The 25006-nt window shown below is 35.5% G+C and overlaps 2 protein-coding genes across 3 annotated transcripts; both read left to right on the forward strand.

Annotated features, from left to right (window-relative positions):
- Positions 1-3903: 3903 nt before the first annotated feature.
- On the forward strand, positions 3904-12154 carry LOC135610199 (E3 ubiquitin protein ligase DRIP2-like). Of its 2 annotated transcripts, XR_010486061.1 has the most exons (8): positions 3904-4382; positions 5595-5694; positions 7707-8040; positions 8160-8593; positions 8686-8736; positions 9680-9752; positions 9857-9963; positions 11745-11875. XR_010486061.1 is itself a non-coding variant. In XM_065104387.1 (7 exons), exons 1-7 carry the CDS (start codon positions 4226-4228, stop codon positions 11916-11918), a joined length of 1323 nt encoding a protein of 440 aa, XP_064960459.1. In that variant the 5' UTR covers positions 3904-4225; the 3' UTR covers positions 11919-12154. The 2 variants fall into 2 exon arrangements, 1 of the variants encoding a protein (XP_064960459.1); XM_065104387.1 differs by lacking the exon at positions 9857-9963 and having other exon boundaries at positions 11745-12154.
- Positions 12155-15486: 3332 nt separating this feature from the next.
- Positions 15487-19861, forward strand: LOC135610200 (probable prefoldin subunit 4). Its single transcript, XM_065104388.1, has 3 exons — positions 15487-15644; positions 15763-15873; positions 19337-19861. The coding sequence occupies exons 1-3, from the start codon at positions 15537-15539 to the stop codon at positions 19595-19597; spliced, it is 480 nt and encodes a 159-aa protein (XP_064960460.1). The 5' UTR covers positions 15487-15536; the 3' UTR covers positions 19598-19861.
- Positions 19862-25006: the final 5145 nt, after the last annotated feature.

Here is a 25006-nt window from a genome sequence, read left to right on the forward strand (position 1 = left end):
GATGATAAACATTTCTTTAAAATTTGATGATTTTTAGGTAGCAATTTGACCTTGAGTGCCTCAAAAATTGATCCACACAACTTATCATGTTGTATAAAGTCATTTGAGGTTCCTTTAGGAACCCAAATCAATTTATATGGATTATATTTCTTAAATGGACATTTGTACATAACATATCTAAATTTGTAACAAAAGTTGCATTTGTTTTGGGGTGAAACATGCAAGATAGGGCCTTTAATAAAGATGGTTGGATTTTTATGAGTGTTACTCACAAAGCCGATTCCATCTCTTCTTTTATGAATGAGACCCTTATTGGCAAGGATCATGTTCGAGGACTTGCTACCAACCTCAAATTTTTCTAAGGTTTCTTTGAGTAGTAAGTTTTCCTTTCTAAGCGTTTCTAATTGATTGTATTTTATGCAAGGAGCTAAACTATCATCATGCTCAATTTTTAATCTATCAAAATCACTAACAAGAGAAGGATGTTTCTTTTTTAATAATTTATACTTTTTACTAACTAATTTACATTCATCAAATAAATCATGAAAAGCGTATAATAATTCATCAAAAGATAAACTTGCATCTAATGAACTACTTACCTCATCTCCAATACCCATTAGCGCATAGTGAGTAACTTGCTCGGTGTTAGTTTGCTCTTCTTCTTCGGATGCACTTGAGTCGTCCCACGTTGCTTTAAGAATCTTCTTCTTCTTTGGTTGTTTCTTCTTTGCTTGGAGACATTCGCTTTTGAAATGTCTCGGCTTCTTGCATTTGTAGCATATTACTTGTTCTTTCTCGGGTTCAAATTTAGTTTTAGTATCATTTCTAAATTTATTCCTTTTTATGAATTTTTTAAACTTTCTTGTCAAGAGTGCCAAGTCATCATCATAGTCCTCATCACTTGAATTTTCTTTCAACTGGTCTTCTTGAGTTCTTAGTGTCATATCCTTTCTATTCTTTAGAAGGTTGTTCTCAAGCTCTTCATGAGCATTGCAAATCATCTTATAGGTCATTAATGACCCGATTGGTTCTTCGAGAGGAAAGTTACTTAAATCCTTGGCCTCTTGAATGACCGTTACTTTAGGATCCTAACTCTTTAGAAGGGATCTTAAGATTTTATTAATAAGTTCAAAATCTAAAAAAATTTTACCAAGTCCTTTTAGACCATTGACGACATTTGTAAATCGGGTGTACATGTCTCCAATGGTCTTAATCGGTTTCATTCGAAACAACTCATAAATATGGACTAAAAGATTAATTTTCGACTCCTTTACTCTACTAGTGCCTTTGTGAGTCACTTCGAGTATGTGCCATATATCAAAAGTCGTTTCACAAATAGACACTCGATTGAACTCATTTTTATCTAAAGCACAAAAGAAGGCATTCATAGACTTGGCGTTTAAAGTGTAAGTCTTCTTCTCCAACTCATTCCAATCGTTCATTGGAATAGAAGACTTTTGAAAACCATTTTCGACAATATTCCTTAGCTCAAAATCCATAGAAATCAGAAAAATCCTCATTCTAGTCTTCCAATATATGTAATCCGTTCCATTGAACATGGGTGGACATGTAATTGAGTGACCCTCTTGGTTTCCTACAAATGTCATCTCTATTGGGTTTTAAACCAAATGAGAGTGGCCTCGCTCTAATACCAATTGTTAGGATCAAGAGCGGCACTAAGAGGGGGGGGGGGTGGGGGGTGAATTAGTGCAGGGAAAAAATTACCCATTTTAAATGTCTTCGTTTTGATTAAACCCGATTCCGATGAAAATCATTTCTAAAGATTTTAATTTGAAAGCATATATGAGTGTAGATAAAGTAGTAAGAAGATAAAGTAGCTTGCAAGAAAGGTAAATTGCTCAAGACGAAATACAAACTAGAATTTAGAGTAGTTCAGTCGTTGTGACCTACATCCACTTTCGGATTCCTCCTCCATCGAGGTCACCGACGTCCACTAATGGCCTTCCTTTAATAGGCGAAGACTAATCACATTTTACAGTGCTTTCTCCTTTTCACGAGTTTAGGAAATAACCCTTATAAGTCTCACACCACTCTTGAATGATATAACACTTAGAAAGGGAGGAGGAGTACTTTAGCACTTTTACAATACTTTAACACTTCGAAGACTCAAGATTATGCCAATACTTTCATATTCTTTCATGCAAAAAAGGGTGGGGTATTTATAGGCCCCAATGGCTTCAAAATTTGAGTAAAAAAATGTCATATCCTCGGATTTCGGGGTACTGGCGGTACCACTGCCTAACACGTGACACTCGATGGTACCACCTCCCAGTTTTGACAGTACGACCACTTAACAGAGCTCGGAGACCGAGATCTAGCGGTACCACCGCTGGCAGCATTAACTGCCGGTGGTACTACCGCCTAAACCACTTGGGAGACTAGGTCACCCAGGTGGTGCTATCATTGGTTGTAATTTCAGGTGCTGAATGGGCTGTTCAATCCGGCCCAATTCAACCTTGTTAAGAGTCCAGTTGGCCCCTAATTAAATTAGTGGGATTACCTCCCAATCCTAACTCAATTTATATTCTAACTATGATTAAGTTAATCAATTAGTCCGATACGTTGATTTTTCTTTCGGCGAATCCTCGACAAACTTCTCGATGAAACTTCCGATGAGCTTCTAGCGAACTCCTGACGAACTCTCGACGATCTTTCGACGAGTCCTCGGTGATCTTCCGACGACCTCTCAGCGATCTTCTGACGACCTCTCGGCGATTTTCCGATGAGCTCTCGACGATCTTCCGAGGAGCCTCCGGCGAACTCCTAACGAACTCTCGGCGAGCTCTCGACACACTTCTACATCGTCCGAATCTTCGACTCCAGCCCATCATCTGTTTTATGCCTTAATGCTATCGTAGTTAATCCTACATATTTATCTCAACATATAGATTAGGTCAAACAATTCACCAATTGATTTAATCCTACAAAATAATTTGATAAGATTTCGAAGGCTTTATTGTCTTCATAATTCAAGATGACGGATCAAAAATATACAAATACATATACTGATAAATTTACTTATGGATAAGCAAGAAAGTGTATATATATTAATATATCAAGGGAATATGTGGGTTTTCTTCCCATATATTCATTTGTAGACATGTCTACCATGCATGCAAAAGTTGTGTACTGGAGTTTTACGTTAGTGAATAAACATTGGTTATCCTCGTAGCAATCATTATCTCAAATCATCAAGCATATACATCACAAAAACTAATTCAACTCTTATCTCCCCGTAAAGTTTTCGAATTTGGAGTGTTGACCATGCAACATGGCTCAAGTAATCAAAACAAAAGTGAACATTGTTTAGCTCAATTTTACGAGGATAAAACTCCGCATGATCGAACCAAACCCGAATTAACTTGTGTTCTGAAAAAAACAAATAAAATGGACCAAACCTAATTAAAAATTATCATGAGAAATAAATAAGAAATCAGATCGACGGTTATTTTGGATCAATTTTAATTTGATGTTTTCCTCCGGTCCGGTTATTTTAAATTCGTAAAGCCGAATAAATGTGGATCAATTTGGTTTAGTTGTATCTTGATGGGCTCAACCGAACCCGGTTCACCCAAACCAAAACTGCACCCCACGGCGCATGTTAGTCCCCGTCCGCCGTCTCAGACGCAACGAAGCCAACAAAGGGCAATCCTCCAATACACGTTGTTTTCACCAAGAACCAGGCTTGTTCACCCCATTCTAACCCTACATAGCTCGTGTACCCCCTCGTATATTGACACTTCCAGTGGGATCCACTGAAGACCATACGCTTGCCGCTCTGTGTAAGGTAGACGGGTTGGAAAAGGGCGCCTGAACGGGGAACAAAAATAGGAAACCTCCCCTTATTACTCTTTTATATATACTATCCCATTCTCCCCCCTTCTTGGCTTCTCTCCTCGTTCTTCCTCGTCCTCGTTCGATCCCTCTCCGTTCCTCCAAGCCCCTCGCGCTCACCCCCCAAATCTACCCTCGAGGTTGCTCCTTAGCCCCTCTTGGGTCCTTATCTTCCTTCAAAATCCGATCTTGGTTTGTTTTTCTCGTCGGATCCCCGCCGCTCCGCGCTCCCACACGTGATTCGTCCATAATGCTGGTCCTTGAGCTGTAGGAACGATCCTCGACGACATCCTCGACCGCAGCAAGCACGCATGCAGGGGAGGAGCGCGGCTGCGTGACGAGGAGCCCTCGGCTGGCGGCGAAGGCGGAGATGGGGACCTCGGAGACGGAGGAGGCGGAGGCGCCGACGGCCGGGCCGGCGCAGGTAGTTAGGGTGAAGCGGGAGCGTCTGGTAGCGCGAATGACATGCCCCATCTGCCACAAGCTCCTCCGGGACGCCACCACCATCTCCGAGTGCCTCCATACGTGTGAGTCATCCCCCATCCTCCTCTCCTTCGCTTACTCCTCTTTAAGCCTCCTCATCTCTCGGATGTTTCGAGGTTGCGGTCGGTGGCTTTCTTTGGTGTTTGTGCTTTGATGCCTCCTGGTGTTGGGTTCCTGCGATCTTGGTTCGGGGTCTATACATCATGTTCTCGTGGTAAAGATTTGCCGTACTCAAAATGGTTTTTGATATTGGAATCCAGCAATCATCTGAAAAAGGTCGGATGTATGATATGTTCTAAGGCTTCCAGTTCCTTTCCCTTTGTCACGAGGCTTCGGGATCGCATGCATTGGTTGCCTGTTTCGGCGTCTGTTTTCTCTTACTTTCCACTCTGCTTCCATGATAGGCAGGAGAATAAAATTACTGGTTTTCATATGCAGTTTATGGTATTGCCTTTGCCTTCTTTTTGTTCCCCTTAGCATTCACCAGTAACCTTCTCTGATCAAAGTTCTATTTTTTGAGCCAAGGGACGTCTATGCATGCAATGAAGTGAATCTATTTAAACTGAATTTGTCTTTGGTTCTGTTTGTTTGGGTATTTCTCTAGAAGTATCATACATGGTTCCCTATATGCAACAGAAGTTGAGATTGTATTTGATTTTGTGTAAGGTGCTGACTTATAGAGCTGAGACGGAGTCCTTTTTCGATCATAGATGTCACTCACAGGTTTCTCTTGTGTTGCTTGCTTGTTCCTTTCTGTTAATTGGTCAACTGTGTATGATATTTTGGACTAAATCTCTTGATATCCTAAGCTAAATCCTGGGGAGTTCATGATTTATGGCTGGTCTGTGACTAAATTTTTATACCTGATGCTCATCGTCGGTATTTGTTGTTCATATTCTTGTAATCACATAATACTCAAATCATTTTCATTTTACAAACTTTGTATTGTCTGTAGTTACCTAATATGTAAGTATTTGTTGAATTTTCTTGGTAAATGCTTGCATTATGTTTATGTATCTATCAGTGGCTATTTATCTCTATATCCTTTTGTGAGATCTGCCTAAAGAATTTATCTCTTTCGTTTTTACTCAACCTCAAGTTGCTTTATTATATTCTTCTCCCACACTTTCCAATGTCATCTGGTTATTGTTAGTCACATATATTGGAAGAATATATGAATTTTCACTGTTAGAAGATTGTTTTATAAGGTCTTCCAAGTTACGTGTAACCATTTTGATATTTGTACTTGTAAGCAGTTTGCAGGAAGTGTATATATGAGAAACTTAATGAAGAAGAGGCAGATTGCTGCCCTGTATGCAATATTCCTCTGGGTTGTGTACCTGTAGAAAAGCTCAGGTAAACTTGTTTTCCTCAGAAAAGCAAAGCCCATTTTTTAAATTTTTGATCATGGTTTCCCGTTTTGACTTTGCTATGTTTTATCACTTTTATTTGATCTCAGAAGCTTCGCAAATTTGCTTCTTGAGCTGTGAAATGTATATAATATTGTGTACATTTTTTTGTTTCCAGGTCTAATATAGCTTCAGCTTTTTAGAATGATACTACTTTACCGATTTTTTTCTAGATAGATAGATATTGGAAGATTCGAATGAGTAATAAGAAGTGCCAATGGAAGATATAGAAACACTCAACAATATTGCATTAAGTTGTATAACAGGGTTGATAGCTGTTCCAATGATGGGAAAATTACCATAATGCAGTTTTTGTTTAGGTCTTGAATAAATGGGCTTTAGAATTGAACAGTGCTATTATGTTCTTTTGGTTTAGAGTGTGTGCATTTATGCAATCAGGATAAAAAGGTTGAATGCTTGCTAGACGGCATGTTGAAGGAAGCCTTAAAGATGATCTTCTTCTTCATAAAAACGGAAAGTGAATAATAAGTTTTGTCTATATAAGCTGGTGAGAGGTGATGTCATGGAACTCTTGGAGATTTGTTCTAGTATCTCATGTAATCACTGCATGTTTGGACTTTGGAGGCTCTGAGGTATCATGCATTAAGGTGGTCAGTTGATAGTGATCGTATGGAATCATACATTTTCTTACCTTCACTGCAAATATCCCATCACAATGCCATTGCATATGAGTTTCCAAGTTAAACCAATACTGATTATTATCAGTATTTCCATATGCCAGACTAGCACACACAACTTGCACAAATTAGTTCCAGCGAGGAGTTGTATGCAGGGGACCCATTTTTCCATCGTTGTTGTTTTCATCAGGGAAGTGCCACATAGAGTATTGCTTAAAACCTAGGCTATTGTTTCATTAATCGAAAAGGCATGAAGGACTCAGGGAAACAAAGGGAACCTCACAAAAATCTGAATGTTAGATAGATGCATCGTAACAGTAGGAAAGATTGTTGAACATGTTAAAGAAGGTTGGATTGATCACAAAGGGCATAGTATATGAGAACCTGTTTGACCTTTAGGATCTGGTTGTTTTTGTTTGGAGACTAAGAGAGCAGAGTCTTACAATGGGTTTATGACAGTTTAAGCTTTAAAGTAGATCCAGTTTATATTTATGTTGAAAAGCTCAGTGTCATGCTATATGGTGAGACTAACCAACTGAGCACTATATTAAATGATCTGTGTATCCAATTTAGCTGTTATAGGCAATGACTTCAAACCAAAACTGTCATTCATCTCATTATTATTGCTTTCCAAACTAAACCAATAAATATTTGTGTTATGTAATAGTGGTGTCCCATGACTTGCTAAAAGCTAGCCTGATTGATAAAAAATGTTGTGTCATCAGTCCAGAGCCCACCTGTGTTTAGCTAAAAATAAGGTTTTGAACGGGTGCAGCATAGCATTCTTGACAGTATCTGGAGTACTTCCTATTGTAATTTGCAAAATTCTGGTTGTTTGTAGCTTCTAATATGTGCCTTACCTGTTATATATCCTTTTCCTCGAGAGGCAATGATTTTTAAAATTTTTTGATAACATATTGTAATTTTATCATCTTTCTTCTGCTATTATCTTTGGTATTGTAATTTTGTTTTTGTATGTGTATACATCCACATGCAACAGACATTTATATTGATATACTTTAGCTCCATTTTCTATTCTCAGACCTGGCATAGTTTTCTGTTTTTTTGGATGAACTTGTTGTCTTCGAGAGAAGGTAGCCATTTCCTTCTCTGATAATTTACTGAATTGAAAAAATACTTTTGGATAATGTCAAGCTTTTGTAACAAAGTAATATCTAGTGGTTCGCTCAGCAGACTTAGGATATGCCAGATTCTTGTGAAAAATTAGCACATGGAGAATCTGTTTTTGAGTTCACTACTCTTAAGGTTATACTGTGATATTTGTCTGTTAGTGCTTGTCTCATAACTAAATCATATGCAGAGCTGATCACAATCTGCAAGATTTGAGAGCAAAGATATTTCCTCTCAAGAAAAAGAAGGCTGGAGCTCCTGATACAGTTCCTTCCATTGAACTGCCTGTTAAAAGAAAAGAAATATCTCTTTCTTCATTGGTGGTGAACAGTCCTCGAATTGCTACACAAACTGGTCTGACAGGAAGGCGAAAAAAAGTAGTTGGCAGTAGGGCTGCCACAATTCATGGACGGAATCCTGCTACTGGTGAATTCAATAAAAATGAGAATGATATTGTTGATAAGTCAGCCAAAAAGTCAAGCTCAAATGGGAATCCAAGCAGGCTGATCCCAAGCAGAAAACAGGTTAAAGACATGATATTATATTCTTCTTTTTCTGGCTAACCAAGCCACAAGTGGTCTTTTGTTTAGATTCTTTTCCTTTCAAGAATTATGTTCACTTATAATTCGAAAAACATTTTCAGGCTTCTTCGGGTGCCGAGATATCCAACAACCTTGCTAATAAAAATATAGAGAATGGTGGAAAACCCCTTGTGGATAAGGCAGAGCTTTGGAAACCCTTAAATTGTTTGGTTGAAGCCGCAAATAGAACAAAGTCTTTTAGGTCCAGCCCACACAAATCTGTTATTAAGGCAGAGGAAAAAAATGTTTCTGATAGTGAAGTAAATATTAACAAAACCAGGGTTGAGGAACATATTCATAAGTCCAAAGTAAAAGATGAGAACTTTGACAATGTTAAAATGCCTCCAATGACAGCAAAGGCCAGAAGGATAAAGGGAGTCGGCCAGAAAAGGAGGAAACTTGCGAACTCCATTCAAATGTTGCCTGATGCTGCAAATGCTCAAAGTGATAGGAGGATAACTCCATTGTGGTTTTCCTTAGTTGCTTCTTTTGACCAGTTATGTTGCTTGACTCTTGGCAATTGTCATTATCTGCCTGACACATGATATATAGTTGTGCTTGTACTTATCTCATGTGAAATGGTTTCAGGACAGGAGATTCCTCATTGCCCCAGATATCAACTAGTTATTTAAGGATAAAGTGAGTCATGCTTTATTATCATGCAAACATGCTTTTTTTAAATTCCTTTTGAACATTTTTAAAATTGTGTTGGAATGTAGCTGTAGTTTCTTTACTAATGTAAATATTTGCCCAGTCTTTTTTGTGAATATTGAAGTTGTAAGAAAGAACAGAGTGACAAAATAAACAATCAATTTACTGATTAATTAATGGTGCATATAATTACAATTTACTGGTGGCATGCATGATTTACATAATCAATCCATGAAATGGGCAACAGTTTTATCTGTATCTACAGATACTAGTTGGTTATATGTGCAAGTGGCTAAGTCAGTTCTGCTTGGTTGTCTGATGGTCTTTTTTGACTAAATAACAAGTAAACTTATAACCTTAACTTCTTATTTGTTTGGTTTGCTGATACTATGAAACAACCTGAATAACTTGTCAAAATTAATAGAAACATATCAATGAACAGATAGCAAGTAATCCATATTACCTCAAGAAAGAAGCACTACGTGCAGTTAACATATCTCCATGAAGTTACACGTGGTTAATATATTTCCACAGAGAATTACCTTGAAGATTGTAAAGCAGACTGAAAAAATAAGTTCATCAGTGTACTGAAGTGCTGAGTTGGTAAGAACCCCAAGAGGATAGACACTTTGGCTCAGGCTTACTGTGGTTACTTCAATGAGATGGCTTGGTACAGTTGAAAATTCTCTTCCACTGAAGTGCAAAATATTTGTACCATATTTTGAGTATGATACTATAATGGGCGCCATGAAGTCTAGAGAACATATGAGTCACATTAAGTCAATTGTGTTTTGACTAAAGTCATTTCTAATTCTATTATTTCTCCAATGTTGTCTCATGTCTGTTGATCCTTCAATCAAATTTTATGCCGGGTCTTTAATCATCTAGTTTATTAATTTTCTATTGTTCTTTCCTTTTTGTTTGATCATAGAGATGGCAATGTGCCAGTTTCATACATTCAAAAGTACCTCGTCGTGAAGCTTAATCTTGTCAGTGAAGCCGAGGTGAGTTTCTCTCAAAAATAAATAAATACTACTTTGCGTATTGCACAAAAGTGACATTCATGAAATCATGAGATATTATTCTACTAATTTGTGCTTGCTTGTAGCAATCATAGAAATTTGGACAGCGTGCTTCGAAGAAAATGCATTTGCAGAGAGCCATTTGCAATAGACAATAAATAATCCCTTTGATGCAGCACAAAAAGAGAATGAAGTAAATCTAGTTGACTTATATAGTTATGTCCATTTTCTGCAATCTTCAACAAATTGTCAAGCAACTGCAGACATTAAAAAATATTCTGTATAGGATAAAGATAATAGTACAATAAACTGAAATATTTAGAAGTTTTCCTTTTAGCTGCAGTTTGTTCTTGGAGCCAATTTGCATGGTAAATATTTGCTGGCAGAAACATCCAGTATTTTTATGGTTAGGTTATTGAAAAAATCAATTATTTAAAGTTCCAAAATTTGAGCTCAAAATTGAAAAAATGTATTATTTTGTTTATGTACTTACACTTCATGGTTGTTACAGGGAAAGCTAGAATTGCTGGCTATTATTTGTTTCCTTTTGGTTTCTTTGCATTTCTTTATGCAAGGTTCTAAACACCACTACTAGTATCCATATTGGAATATTGTTGATCCAGTATGTTTCAACAAGTATGGTATGTATGCTATGATATCCCTTGCTGCACAGTGAAGAAAAAAAAAACAATATTTAATGTGTCAGTACAATAGTGACACTGATATATTAGACCGTTCAATAAAAATCTATTCATAGATGGACTGCTGCAATGATATCTCATTGCGTTTATTTACAAGGATGGGGTCTTTTACTGAATGTCTAAAGTCGGAAGGCATGACTTTATATGATTCTGAGCTGTTGCAAACCTTCTCTGCTTCTTTTAAGATCAGCTGTTGAAAATTTTCGATAGATACTGACATTCTATCCCCATACTTGCTGCTCTATGTTGCTGTCAGCATACATAGTTAAGGATATCACCCAGCCTGTGGTTTTAGATATTGCTCTTGCATTCTAGTGCCATCATCTTTTCCCCTGATTCTTCCTTTTCATATTTGTGTTCTAGATCTTGTGCTTCTTATGGAAACATGACCTATCAATTTACAGTTATGTCTAACCAAAGATTCTTGTAATCTTGAGATGCTAAGTCACATATTTCAGTATGTTTATGTAAACAAATTGTATGCAGAAAGAAAGCACCTTGTTTCATTTCCTCCTTGAAGATCCCAGTCCTGGTAACTTTTGACTGCAAACAAGCAGCATGCTTGCATTTGAGTGATGGTATCGGTTCATTTTCTAGGTGAATTTTGAGTAACCAGCCCATTTATAGCCCATAATTAGGTGTCACTGGGCTTTACTTGTTTTCCACTTAGATTTGTTCCTTTATGATTTGTTGGTAACCGATGTTCTATTTTATGATATTCCTATATACAAACTGGCTATTCAAGCTAATTCGTCCTCAGAACATTTTCCAATTCCGAACTTTTTTTGACATTCATGTCTCAAACATAGTGGGCGAGCTCTTTCTATTTGCTTCAGTTCAGGTGAAGCTACTTGGTTATTGTCACTAATCCTTGATTGGTGAAATGCTCAGTCTCTGTCAAAGACATATGGATGAAGAAGTAATGAGTTTGCAGATAATGGATGAAATGGAAAATGAGTCTTAAACTCCATCAGTCGGTAAGGCTGAACTTGTGGACCAAATACTCTTTGATTATGAATCATCTGGGTGAGTTATATCCAATTAAAACTGAGTTGATTTGAGGGAATTATATGAAGATGTACACACACACACTCTTCAAATCTCTTTGATGCACATATGAATCATCTTTTTGTTTTTATTTTTGACAGGTAATCCATATCTCTACCTTATCATACTCATTTTCCTTTTGTTAAATGCACCTATATTGACAGACATCTCTTGTAATTACTATGCCCAGATAGTTTCCTTGTGTTCAACTCTCTTGTGTTTACAGGTGGAAATCACATGTCGTGGCGAAATGGTGAGGCCCACGATGTCTCTGCACAGCTTAGTAAGACAGTGGCTGCAAGGGGGAACACCACAGAGGCTGCAGGCAGTTATTGGGACATCAGCCAAAGAATTCGTGGTAGTGCTAGGCTACAGGCGCTGCAGGCTTTCAGCCCAATGAATGCAAAGCAACAACAATCTCGAACAATATTTCAATTGAAATGTCCCTTGCCTGCTGATTCTTCGGCATTCAGGGGTGGTCAAATGGACCTCCCTCTTGCATCTGAGGTGCTTCTCATATGTTTGATCAGCCTCTTCTCTTTATAAATGTATGTGAGCAAATGTTTTACTTCATGAGAATGTATTCTTATTCGTATAACTTGTTCTATAAAAGTGGTGCTGTGTTACTGACCTTAACAGGAGGAACCACTTTGTCCTCAGTTTAGTGGTTATGGGGTACATATTAATATGCTCTCATCCTAGGTTTCAAGGAAAGGCAAAGCACTTGATTTTACTACTATTTGTCTGTATATTTCTGATGGAAGAGTGTGTATGCTTTAGAATTTTCTGTTCACCACTGCTTTCTTTTCTGCTCCAAAAGCAAGGAAAATGCATTGCCATTTTTGAATGCATTTTAAACAATTTATCATCTACATTGGGTACTTGGAAACTACAGGAGTCTGGAAAGCTTCTTTATCATAATGAGGTGGTTAGTTGTTGCCATTCTCAATTATAGATTGAAATGGTTTGGAACATAACAAGGAAAGTTGAGCATGTTGATGTTATCATCTGTAGTTACAAAGTAGAAATAAACAGGAGGTTAAAATATTATATCTAATTCACATCAAATGGTTGCAGGTTTGTTACCAATTTTTTAGCAGATTCATTCCACATGTATATATAGACATATCTTTGTGTAAATAAAAAAGAGCTCTAGGGCTAGAAAATAAAATATCTTTGTCCACTAGTGCTACATAAAATATTTCTAACACTTTGACATGGTAGTAAAGCTTGTAAATAGTATTAACATTATTTTTACTATTAAATAAGTGCAAGATATTAACTATAGATAAGGTAATTTATAAAAAAAAATTATTATTGGCTTTTTATCGGATGATATCTCTTATAATCGTTATCGCCTAGGGGCATCATTTTTCCTATTTGGATAGAAACACTCACTCATTATGTTAAATGATATCAAAATTAAGATAGAATTTATTCTTTAGTATTTTTTTGTTAAAATGGTGTGATCTAGTTTGAATCAAAATTTGTAGACCCCTAACAGTTTTCCTCTTCCTCTTCTCCTTGGCTGCTTCCTTTTTCACCTTAGTCTTTGTCTCTTCTATTGCTCTTCCCCTCTATCTTCCTTCTCCCCTTCTTCCTTCTTCTCTAAAAATATTTCTAAAATCTTCCAAAACTAAGGGAAAAAATATGAATAAGTATTATAATCATATATGGGTGCGGATATAAAAGTTTAAGATGCTTCTGATAAAGTTTTGTGAAATGCACTCAATTTTGATTTAAAATATATACAAAAGCAAAATGTTGTATTGAATAGATTCTATATGAACAAGTATCTTCAGTTCATTTGTGATTGTAACATGTCAACTTCTACCAAATGATCTCAAACTTTCATAATTCTAGTAGAACATGATTCCAACAAGGATTTTAATAGATTTTTTTTGACAATTTTTGGATAATCAATTTTCATATTTGGCACTAGTTGTTTTAAATTTTATGATAAATTTAGAATAATTAATTACCTAATTTGGTATATATTTGAATAAGCCTAGTGAACGAGTATATTGAGTTCTTTTTCGAGTATAACGGTCAACTTTCACCAAATCTTCTCAAACTTTGAGAATTCCATTAGGATAGCATTCTAACAAGGTTTTTAGTAGGGTTTTTCTTATAAATTTAGGATTATTGATTATCAAATGTGGTGTTTTTTTTAGGCTATATGAACGAGTGTAATTTGATGATTATAGTAAGTTCCATAACAAGGATTTTTTAGTATACGATAATCTATTAGAACCGTATAGTAAGTTCATAACAAGGATTTTAGTAAGTTTTCACAATCTCAAACTTTCGCAATCAATTAGAACCGGATGGATTTTAGTAATTTCTTTTAAAGATAATTATTTACGAATTTGGCATGTCTTTAGTAGAATCTCTGCATAAAAAGGTTTCTAATAAAGATTGTACTATTTTTTATATTATGATAATTTTAGAATAAATCATTGTTGATTTAGTTCGTTTTCAAGTGTAACTCATCAATTTCAACCAATTCATCTCAAACTTTTATTATTTTTAAGACCATAATTCTAACAAGGATTATACTGATTTTTTATATTATTATAAATTTAGATAACTGTTCTTCTGAATGAGTATATTTTAATTTATTTTCAAGTTTAAAGTGGTTAACTTTTATCAAATGACCTCAAACTTACATAATCTGTATAATAAGGGTTTTAGTATAATTTGTATTTTATTGTTATAATTTTTAAAATTTAATTATTAAATTTTATATGTTTTTATATAGTTCTATGAACCAGATTCAATTCACAATTCTACTATAGCATAATTCTAACAAGAATTATACTAGTTTGTTAATCGTTTTATGAGAAACTGAGAATAATTAATTTCCCAATTTGTTTTTTTTTTTTGGGTATGTTGTGTGAACTAGTTTATTTTAGTTCATTTTCAATTGTAATAGATCAATAATTTCCATCGAATGGCCTCAAACTTTTGGTAGTTCATGTGAAGCAATGTAATTCAGTTTATTTTTTAGTGTAATAGATTAACTTTACTCAAACTATCTTAAACTTTCACATTAGAGCATGACTATAATAAGGATTGTGCTGTTTTTATTTTATTTTATTATGAATTCTGGATAAGTTCGATTGTATTTGAGTTCGTCTTTGAATGTAACATAGAAAACTTGGACAAAACCATTTCAAACATTCACAATTATACATGAATATTAAATCAACAAGGATTGTACTTTTTTTTTTCATTTTATGATGAATTTAAAATTATTTTTTATAGAAATTGACATATTTTTTTGATATATTTTATGAATGAGATATTTCAATTTATTTTTGAATATGATAATATTGTTTTTGAAAATTCGAAAAGGATAGGGATGAGGAAAAGGAGAAGTAGAAGACAAACGACGAGGGGATTGAGAAGGAGAGTGAGGAGACCAGAGATTGAGAGGAGGACAGTGAAACAGAGATGAAGAAGGAGAAGAAGGCGGAAGAAAGATAGATAGGGCAGGAAAGAGGAGGAGGGTTTAAGAAATTTTGAATTGGTTGACTGAATCGAAACAGTTTACACAATTACGAGGGTTAAACTGACATTTCATGTAAAAAAAAATTATTCTTTTTTTTAAGATAACATTTATTCATTCATGAATTACGAAAAGTAGAAAAATGATGAGATAGCAAGGGATCATCAACTTCGATCAGCTTCAACTACATTGATGAAGCAAGCAGTAGAAAGACAACCTGTGATGTGATGGTGGTGCCGATGTTCCAAGAAACTTGTGCATGATTAACGCGGCAGTTGATGAATTGTTGTGACGCCCCTCAAATTGCTGGAAAAGTTCAGTTTGATCATTCAGCGTGGCCAATCGCTGCACCAAATGGAGAATGGAGTCGGGGGGGCAAAGAAGATGTGTTCTATGGAAGCAGAATGTTGATGTTGATGAAATAAATTATCCATTTATATGTACATATATATGTGCAGTTTATAGAAATAAATACGAACAAAAAGATCTTACTTATGAGGGATATATATGTACTTTGCCGAAGGAGTGGAAGAATTAATTAGGTCATCGTCGGCGGACAGGTTCGGAGCCGCGTGTGGTTCGTCGAGCGAGGCATCGGTTCCAAAGATGCAGAAGGTAACCCTAACCTAACTCTTTAACTCTAGACGGATGTTGTCTTCCTCGAAGCTTTTAGCTTTTTGCCAAGAGCAACCGGAAGATCTCTAAAAGACTTGATTTCGGTGCGGTTTCTAAGGGCGAAGGATCGGAGGCTCAAGTGACCTGGGAAGATCAGCAGAACATCAACAAGTTTGGGAGGTTGAACAACAGGTTCCACGAGCTCGAGGACGAGATCAAAGTGGCCAAGGTGTGTGCGTGATTCCATATCGGTCTCGCGTTTGTTTCATGTATCCCCTTTTGATTCAGTCCAGTTTCGATGTTGTTGTTGTGCAACTCATGCGTGTTTTGGTTCTTTAGATCGGTAAGAGGTCAAATATTCAATGCTTGTTTTTTCCCCCTTTTTATAGTTTTTTCTCTTTTCATCACTAAAATTAACAAAATAGATCGTTTTCCTCGCTTCGAAATGTTTAACCGTGTTGGATAGAGAAGAGCGCTAGTTTAATGCCTATTTTGGCTTATCTTTCTTTCATTCGGATACAACCAGCTTCCTGTTCGAGTTGATCTTTCAGCATCTTGTAACCTCGTAGTTCTTTGTTGCATGAAATTTATCTACACAATTGGCAATGATTTTCTCTATGCATACCAGTTGGCAAAGATGGGGTTTCTTCTTGTCTGTCTCCCCTTCTTTTAGCGACGGTTAATCAATTCACAGGAGATTTTCTAAGCGAACATATGTTCATCGTGTTTTTTTAAGTTAAAATGAGGCGTTAGCAATTGGGTGAAGCTGTTCATTATGCTAAGATATATAAAAAAACAGAAAATTATAGTCTTTTTGCTCATTATGTGTCATTATTTTTAATAATTGAGTATAAATAATAAATGCTTGTTTACGGCTGAAACTTATCTCGTGATTAGGGATATTATGGACAGACAAATGCTTTCAACTTGGTCGAATTGGTTGAAGGTCAAAAACTTTGCTTAAGGGTTCATTTGAGACAAAACTTATCCATAAAACTGTGATTGTATTAAGGTCTGCATAAAGAAGTTTTTTCTTTCATGTATTTGACAATCCATTTTTGTCAAAAATCAGTTGGTTGCAGCTCTTTGGTTTTGCATCTTCCAATGTTGGAGAAATAAAAATTTCAAGGGAAGTAAGAAATGTGAAACATAATGATAGTAATATGTGAGTGACATAATTTGGAGAGAGCTCTGAAGTTAATTGTGGAGAAAAAGAGAACAAGCGATTGGTAATGGATGAACAAAATGTGCAAAATAAGTAACACTAGTTAGAGCATTCATGACTAATGATGTGTTGAATATCCATGATTCAGCATACATTCTTCTGTTGCTTTTATATCGAACTTTTAGTATTTGGTGTCCACTTTTGCTTTTTCATCATATATTTTGAGCACATAGAGGGATGGGGTTTAACTCTTTTTCTTGATTTATTTTCATTCACCACTCTTTGATTCTAACAAAGCATTCTAGAAATCATAGTGGTTCTTGAGATTCTTTCAAAATGTGTTTAAATACTTGGTGCATTGTCATTTTCCTCCTCTGTAAGCAAAACCTAACCCCCATCCTAGAAGGCATGTATTGCATGTAATTTCCTAGCTCAGAAATAATTTCTTAGATTACCTCCTGAAATCTGCTTCTAGCTCAAGTTTCCGAATCTTTAATATTTCTACGAGGACACATATGGTATCTTGTGACGTATACTTCATCTATCCATCATATACATTAAATACCTTATAGGAGTAAGTAAATGAGTCTTGTATAGTCCCTTTCCCATAGCATATCTGTATAGGTGATTGAGTAGCTTGCTTCTTTTTATTTCTGCATTCTAGTGATCATAGATGTAAGCTTCTTTATCTCCAAGTAAAAAAGGTATTTGTTTTATAACATCTTTTCCAATAGCGAAACTTTGACATAGTTTACGTTCTCCTGGAACCTAGCTATATATTCTTTTATGTTAAATAGATACAAAGCAGAGTTGCAGCTGATTCTACAAGAATCTTGATAGTCATGTTTGCCCTACCAAATGTCACTACGAAAAGCCTAAGTTTCACGACTATGGGATTATAAGATATCTACCTAGAGTCTAATGAATTAAAAGACTTCTCTTAGCAACATATATAGTATGATATTCTACTTTCCATGAGAAATTTGTAGTCACATAATTAGTTACTACTTGGAGTCAGTTTGTTAGAATGCTCCATCTCATCATATTTTGCCCTATGCAATCAAGGAAATAGGGATGGCTGTTAGCCAACATCCTATTGAAATCATTATATGCTTTTTCTTGAAAGGAACTTGCTAGCGGAGCTCCGATACTTTTTTTAAATTTTGCTTCAGGGGTACTAACCCCTATCTTCTGGACTCAATCGAGAAATTTAGAGATATCAGTTGGTATGATTGCTTATCAAGAAGGATACCATTCTGAATTATAACATTATATATTTATCCTCCAGTTCTCCCTTTGGAAAAAAGGAAAAGAAGAAAATGTTGAACTGCCATGTTCTAACAAGTGGTATAACATCAATATCAACGTAACCATCTGGACTATCACTTGTCAGATGTGTTTATGAATGAATTCAAGGCTGTCCACCTGCCCTAAGCCACTCTGATGAAAGTCTCAACTTAATCATTGTTGAAACATATCCTGCCTTGACGATTCTCTCAGATTACATCTCCTCAGTGATTGGAGAGCAGCATAGGCAGTTGTAGGCCTTCCAATATGACAGCTACTGTATTTTAAAATTTTAAAATATCTTTGGAGGTGGTTACTTATTCATAGTCAACAAGGATCACCAGAAAGTGGATGTACCCCATTCATTTTTGCACCTCATTCTCTTAGAGTATACTCGTTGAAGGGAACCTTATCATTCTTGACTTTTTGTCAACTAAATTATGTGGTCCGTGCTGGTTCTCTTCATGTTTTTGAGGTAGGGGGCCAGGGGATTCACCAGATAGTTACTCAGCTAAAATTTCTAGGTTTAAATTTTATTTTATCTTGGAAAAAATTAGTGTCCAAGTTGAACAATGGTTGTCTATCTTCAGAGTTCAGCTTTAATGACGTTTGTATCATTTACAGTGGTAGATATTGGCTCTTAATGTAAAAACAGGTCGTTCAAATTCTTTTGACTGGCAATTAGTTGAGAGATTCTAATAGAATGCTTACTTAAATATAATAGAAAGTCAACACTGGGCTAGGATATAGTTTAGCACATAGAGGTTGCTCATGACTTCTTGCTCCTCTTGTTCCAATATTTGTGAAAACTCAACGGAATGTCGGCTGACATTATATTATGTAATGTTGGCTGACGTATGGGGTTCTCAATGCTTATTGAACACTGTTGTGCTATTGAAATGGCAACTAGCTGCAACTTGGGCAGGCCATCCTTGTCTAGCCCAAAATTTGGGTAGATTGGCTACCCTTTTTTAGCTAGGGCAGATGAAAAACTGAACAAGTCTAACCTGACCTCAAGTATGATTGCGCTTGGGTAAAGATCTCAGACTGAACTTTAAACAAGTTATTTTTTAGTTATTTATAATAATCTACTAGACCTAGGAACATAAGCCTTGCTGCTTAAGATCATTATTTTTGCAATTCACACATCAAAAAGCTTTGTTTCTAAAAATACTAGGAAATGCAAAATTTGCACATCATGTTCTTCCTGTGAACAATTTTTGTTGCTTCTTTGTGGTAGGAAACAAATGAAAATTTGGAGGATGCCAGCAATGAGCTAATTTTATCTGATGAGGACATTGTGAGGTTCCAAATCGGGGAGGTGTTTGCTCATGTGCCACGCGAAGAAGTTGAAAACAGATTGGAAAAGATGAAGGAGGATGCCAGCAAGGAACTCGAAAAGCTAGAGGAAGAAAAGGAATCCATCCTTGCGCAGATGGCTGAACTGAAGAAGATCTTGTATGGGAAGTTCAAGGACTCCATTAATTTGGAGGAAGATTAGTTGGGGCTGTGATGCTTTTTCCCTGTTCCTTAAATCCTTTTTTTTTTTTCACGATTCTCTACTCCGTATTGTATGTGCACTCTTTGATGAATTGAAACCCAAAACATGGTACTCGAGCTTAGAGTGAGCTGTCAGAAATTTATTTTGATGGCTGCAAAAAGATCTCTGACCTTATGTGAAAGATCCTCACATGATCCAACATCTAGACATCTTTATTATGCAGAAGTTTTGCACATACAATCCTGAAACATTTATGTTTGGATATATACTACTGCAACTGTGATTGTATTTGTAGTATCCCAGTTTATCTCATTTTGATATTAAGATAAAGATTGAATTATAAGAATTTGATGAACGTATTATTATTAATTTTAGTTAAGTATTTTGATTTATGGTCTGAGTTTAATAAAATTAATAAATTAATTATCTTATTAGATTGTGAGAATTGATATTAGAGTTGATCTGAGGCATGAGGGGTCATATTATGATTTGATAAGGATATTAAGTCTTGACGAGGATATTAAGTTTTTAAGATGAGAAGATATAATATCTCAATTCAGGCTCATTTTCAAGTTAAGATTAAGATTAATTTATAAATATATGATAAATATCTTATTATTAATTTTAACTTAAGTATCTTAGTTCATAGTTTGAGTTTAAGAAAGTTAACATGTCAGTTATCTATCTGATCGATTTGTTACAGATGTTATGTCAGTTCTAACACTATTTCAACTTTGATATAGATTATTTTTATTAAATAAGGAATTGTGATGATATAGTCATACTCTTCATTGAAAGATATCTCATACTAGATAGAAACAAGCTACCGGTATCTACCTTCACTTGTATATGTACTCGGAAGAAACTTAAAGGAAGCTATTGACGTAGATAGCTTCAGCATGAACATGAAATTAAAGAAAGCTGTTGTGTACTACTCTTCTCATCAGCATGAATTGTTTGAATACGTCTGCCACAATAAATTTCAGACATACTTCAGTTTCTTCATTATTAATAGCAAAAAAGTTATTGAAAGTAGATATGAAAGTGTAACTAATACATGCATTGTTTTTTTTACAATAAGCTTTAGCACAATGATATATGGTGGCTATATTTTTAAGTGATGGAGGATTTGTTAGGAAAGAGCCCACACTAAAAGGGGGAGGGGGTGAATTAGAGTAGTGGAAAAAAAAAAACACGTCAATTTAAAATTTCATTTCGATTAAACCTATTTCGAACAGATATTAACTTAAAAGCGTATGGAAACATAGTGAAAGCAATAAAAACAGTTTGCAGTAAAGATAAATTACTCAAAAAGAAATGCAAACAAATTTATAGTGATTCGATTGCTGTGACCTACATCCACTTATGATTCCTCTTCCGTCGAGATCATCGGCTTCCACTACCGATCTTTCTTTAATAGGCGAAGATTAACTATCCTTACAACTCGATTCTCCTTTTGATAGGTTCAAGAGAGAACCTTTGCAACCCCCTTCACTTCTCTCTTAAACAAGACTAACACTTAAAGCTTCATAGGAGTTCTCACAAGATTACAATAGTGTTTTTGTTTCTTTTTTGCTCTTAATTCTTGTGTAGGTTAATAGAGGGGTATCTATAGGCCTCAAGTGAATTCAAACTTGGAGCCTAAAAGTGTCTCATCCTAGGTTTCCCGGGTCTTGGCGGTACCACTGCCTAGCACCCTACCACTAGGCGGTACCACCGCTCAGTCTAGCAGTACCATCGCTTGACAGTCTCTCAATCTCTCGGAGATTATTTGGGCGGTACCACCTCCTGACACAATCTCAGAGACTATGCCATGACGGTTCCACCTGTTGGGTCATTGTTTGGGCCTTTCACTTGGCCCAACATAGCCCAAGCTTGGACCCAATTGGCTCCTAATTGAGTTGGCCCTGTTAGGAACGAGTCGGTACTAAGAAGGGGGGGAGGGGTGAATTAGTGCAGCGGTAAAAATTAAGTCGGTTTGAAAATCTTGTTACGATTAAACCCGTTTCGGAAGATATTAATTTGAAAGCATACGAAAGAGTGTAGTGGATGTAAAGCAAGTAAAGAAGGGCAGTTTGCAGTAAATGTAAATTGCAAGAAATAAATGTAAACCAAGTTATAGTGGTTCGATCGTCATGACCTACATCCACTCCATCGATTCCTCTTCCGTCGAGGCCACCGACATCCATTAATGGTCTTCCTTCAATAGGCGAAGACCAACCATCTTTTACAACTCGATTCTCCTTTTACCGTGTTTAGGAGATAACCTTTACTCCTCTCTTAAATTATTATAATACTTAGAACTTTGAGAGGAGTTCACATAAGATTATAGCAGTGTTTCTTTCTTTTTCACTCTCAAGTCTTATGTCTCTTAACTAGGGATGAGAGGAGTATTTATAGGCTTCAAGTTGATTCAAACTTAGAGACTAAAAATATTTCATCCTGGGTTTCCTAGGTACGGGCGGTACCACCGCCTATGCTGGGTGGTATTATCGCCTAACAAGGGCGGTGCCACCACCTGTCACCTTACCACTGGGCAGTACCACCGCCCAATCTAGGTGGTACCACCTCCTGTAGCCTCTCGGAGACTGTGTTTGGGTGGTAGCACCGCTTGACACAGTCTCGGAGATTGTTTCACGATGGTGTCACCTCTTGGGTCACTGTTTGGGCCTTTTTATTGGGCCCAACATAGTTCATACATGGGCCCAACTAGCCCATAATTGGGTTGGCCCAATTCCAATCCCAATTATGTGCTAACTACAAATTCTAAGACATTTACTAAGCTAAACAAGTTCGTAAGTCTAGTGGCTTCCGGTAATTTTTCGACGAACTTCCGACAATCTCTTGGCAATGTTCCAGCGGACTCCCGCTAAGCTCCTGGACTTCATGACAATCTTCTTGGTGAGTTCTGACGAGCTTCTTTAGCAAGCTCCTGGACTTCTCAGTCAATTCCGACAGAACTTCCGACGAACGTCCGGACTTCCGATGAACTCTCGAACTCCCAACGAAATCGCGTTCTTGACTCTGGGACTTCATTTTGCTTTATGCCTTGCTATCGTAGTTAATCTTGCACATGTAAAACATACTTCGATCTAGACAATTATTACTAAGCATGAATCATGTTGTCCGACATGTCATTGGTCCATCGACGCTTCGTTCGATTCTTCGACGCATCGTCCTCTCTTGTGACCTATTGTCCAATCGACCAGTTGACATCTGCAACTCCGATATCCTTAGCGCAATATCTGCTCTTCTTGGCCTGATGCCCGAATTCATGGCCTGAAGCCTTCTGTCGATACGTCGACCGATCCTTTGGCGCAATGTTAAATCTTCTGACTGTTTCTCCGGCCCAACATGATTCTTCCTGCTTTAAATGTCTATCCCTGATTGAAGCATCCTACGTCACTCAAAACGCAGATCAAATCATAAACCCTTATAAATTGGTTTCATCATAAAAATACGAGATTCAACAATCTCCCCCTTTTTGATGATGATAACCAATTAATGATGAAGTTAACCTTAACTCTCCCTATCAATATGCCATATTGATAGAACCTTGAATTCAAGCTAAATTCAAGTCATTGCAAATTTCATCATGAATATTTGTAACACGTCATCATGCATAACATGATCATACTTCTCCCCCTTTGTCATCAACAAAAAGGAGAAACGTAACTTTCTAAGTGTTTGGACATGCAAGTTCAAATCATTGAATAATAAACATAATTTTTATCATCATGCAAGCTAGCAAAAATTTTGAGTTTTGCAAGTTTGTAAATGTTGCTATATGTGCAAGTTTAGCATGTTTTGCTTCTAGAGATAAGTAAGATAGTACTTTTGCTTCTCTTGAAATTGCAAGCTAGTAATTCTTGGTGATGTTTAAGATAGCAAGTTCTACATCAGGCAAGCTAGCAAATTTTTACATCATTTTAAAAAAATGTAAGCTAGCAATATTTGAGATGTTCAAGAAAACAACTTTTGCTTCTTGAAATATGCAAGTTAGCGATATTTGCTTCTCTTTTAAGATAAGCAAGCTAGCATGTCTTTGCATCTTTTTGACTTGTGCAAGCTAGCTAGCAAGTTAGTTATCTCCCCCTTTGTCATTGTCACAAAGAAGGGATGAATACAATCTTGTATCTCTTTTTCTCTTTACAATAATTTTCAAAGCATGACAAGGATAAATAACAAAGATGTAAAATCAAGTCATGAATGTCACAATAATTTTTTATCATGAATATTTCATTATTGCATGCATCATTATCATAAGTTGAATTATTGCATACATAATACCAAATCATCATGTATATTTTTAAAATATAAAATTATCATTACATGCATGATTCCAAATCATCATTCATATTTACATCAATATTTCAATCATTATTTCAATCATAAAAAATGAAAGATCAAGTCTAAAATTTAAGAAATCAAGATCATAATCTGAAAAATATATAAGAAGAATTTATGCATTTGGGAGATCCAACATGTCTAAGTTTATTATTCAAGCTAGCAAACTTGATTCTCTCGAGATGTTAGCTATTTTCTTTCCCTCTTTTGTCATTGTAAATAAGAAAGAAGAAGGGAAGAACATAATAGTGTAAAATATTTCAATCATTTTAAGGCATACAAGTCATAAATACAAAAAGATCATGTCATGAAAGATAAGACTACTTAAATACCAAAAGACATGATTCATATAGTAAATCTCTTCTTTAAATAAAATACCAAGAAGAATCATAGGAGAACGATTAATGAAAAATCTTGATTCATAATAAATCTTAATTTGTAAATATCAAGGAATCAAGATGGATAAAAAATTATTCAAATTTAAATCATCAAAATCATTTTCAAAGTCCAAGAGATTCGTTAAAATGATACAAATAGATTCATTAAAATCAATAAGATAGAGAAAAAGAATTTTCAAGAAAAATAATTTCCTCTTTTTAGTTGTTTAAATTCATATGATTTATTTCATTTATGCCAAATAAAAACATGTATCATGTTTAAAATCGAAAGTGCAAGATTTATTATGACAAAGATCAATAAGGCATAAATCACCCAAAAATCATCATTACTTCAAATCATCATGCATAATTTCGAAAGATAAATTCATTAAGCACGATTATTATATATCATTACATTATTTTATTAAGCATGATTTCATAAAGTGTTTTCAATCAAAAGTAATACAAAAATCATTAAGATACACATTATCGTTAAAACATCTAGCATGATTTAAGTCTAACATTTTGTTCCTTTATCATAACATATGCAATTTTCATGATTATTTTCAAAATTACTAGATAAGCATGATTCCTAATATTTTACATTTTCATTTATTAAACATGCAATTTTTAAGAAAAATAATTATTCTAAACTAAATTAAAAATAACTCATGAAAAACATTAT

This window comes from Musa acuminata, chromosome BXJ2-4 (genome assembly GCF_036884655.1).
Source record: "Musa acuminata AAA Group cultivar baxijiao chromosome BXJ2-4, Cavendish_Baxijiao_AAA, whole genome shotgun sequence".
Lineage (NCBI taxonomy): Eukaryota > Viridiplantae > Streptophyta > Magnoliopsida > Zingiberales > Musaceae > Musa > Musa acuminata.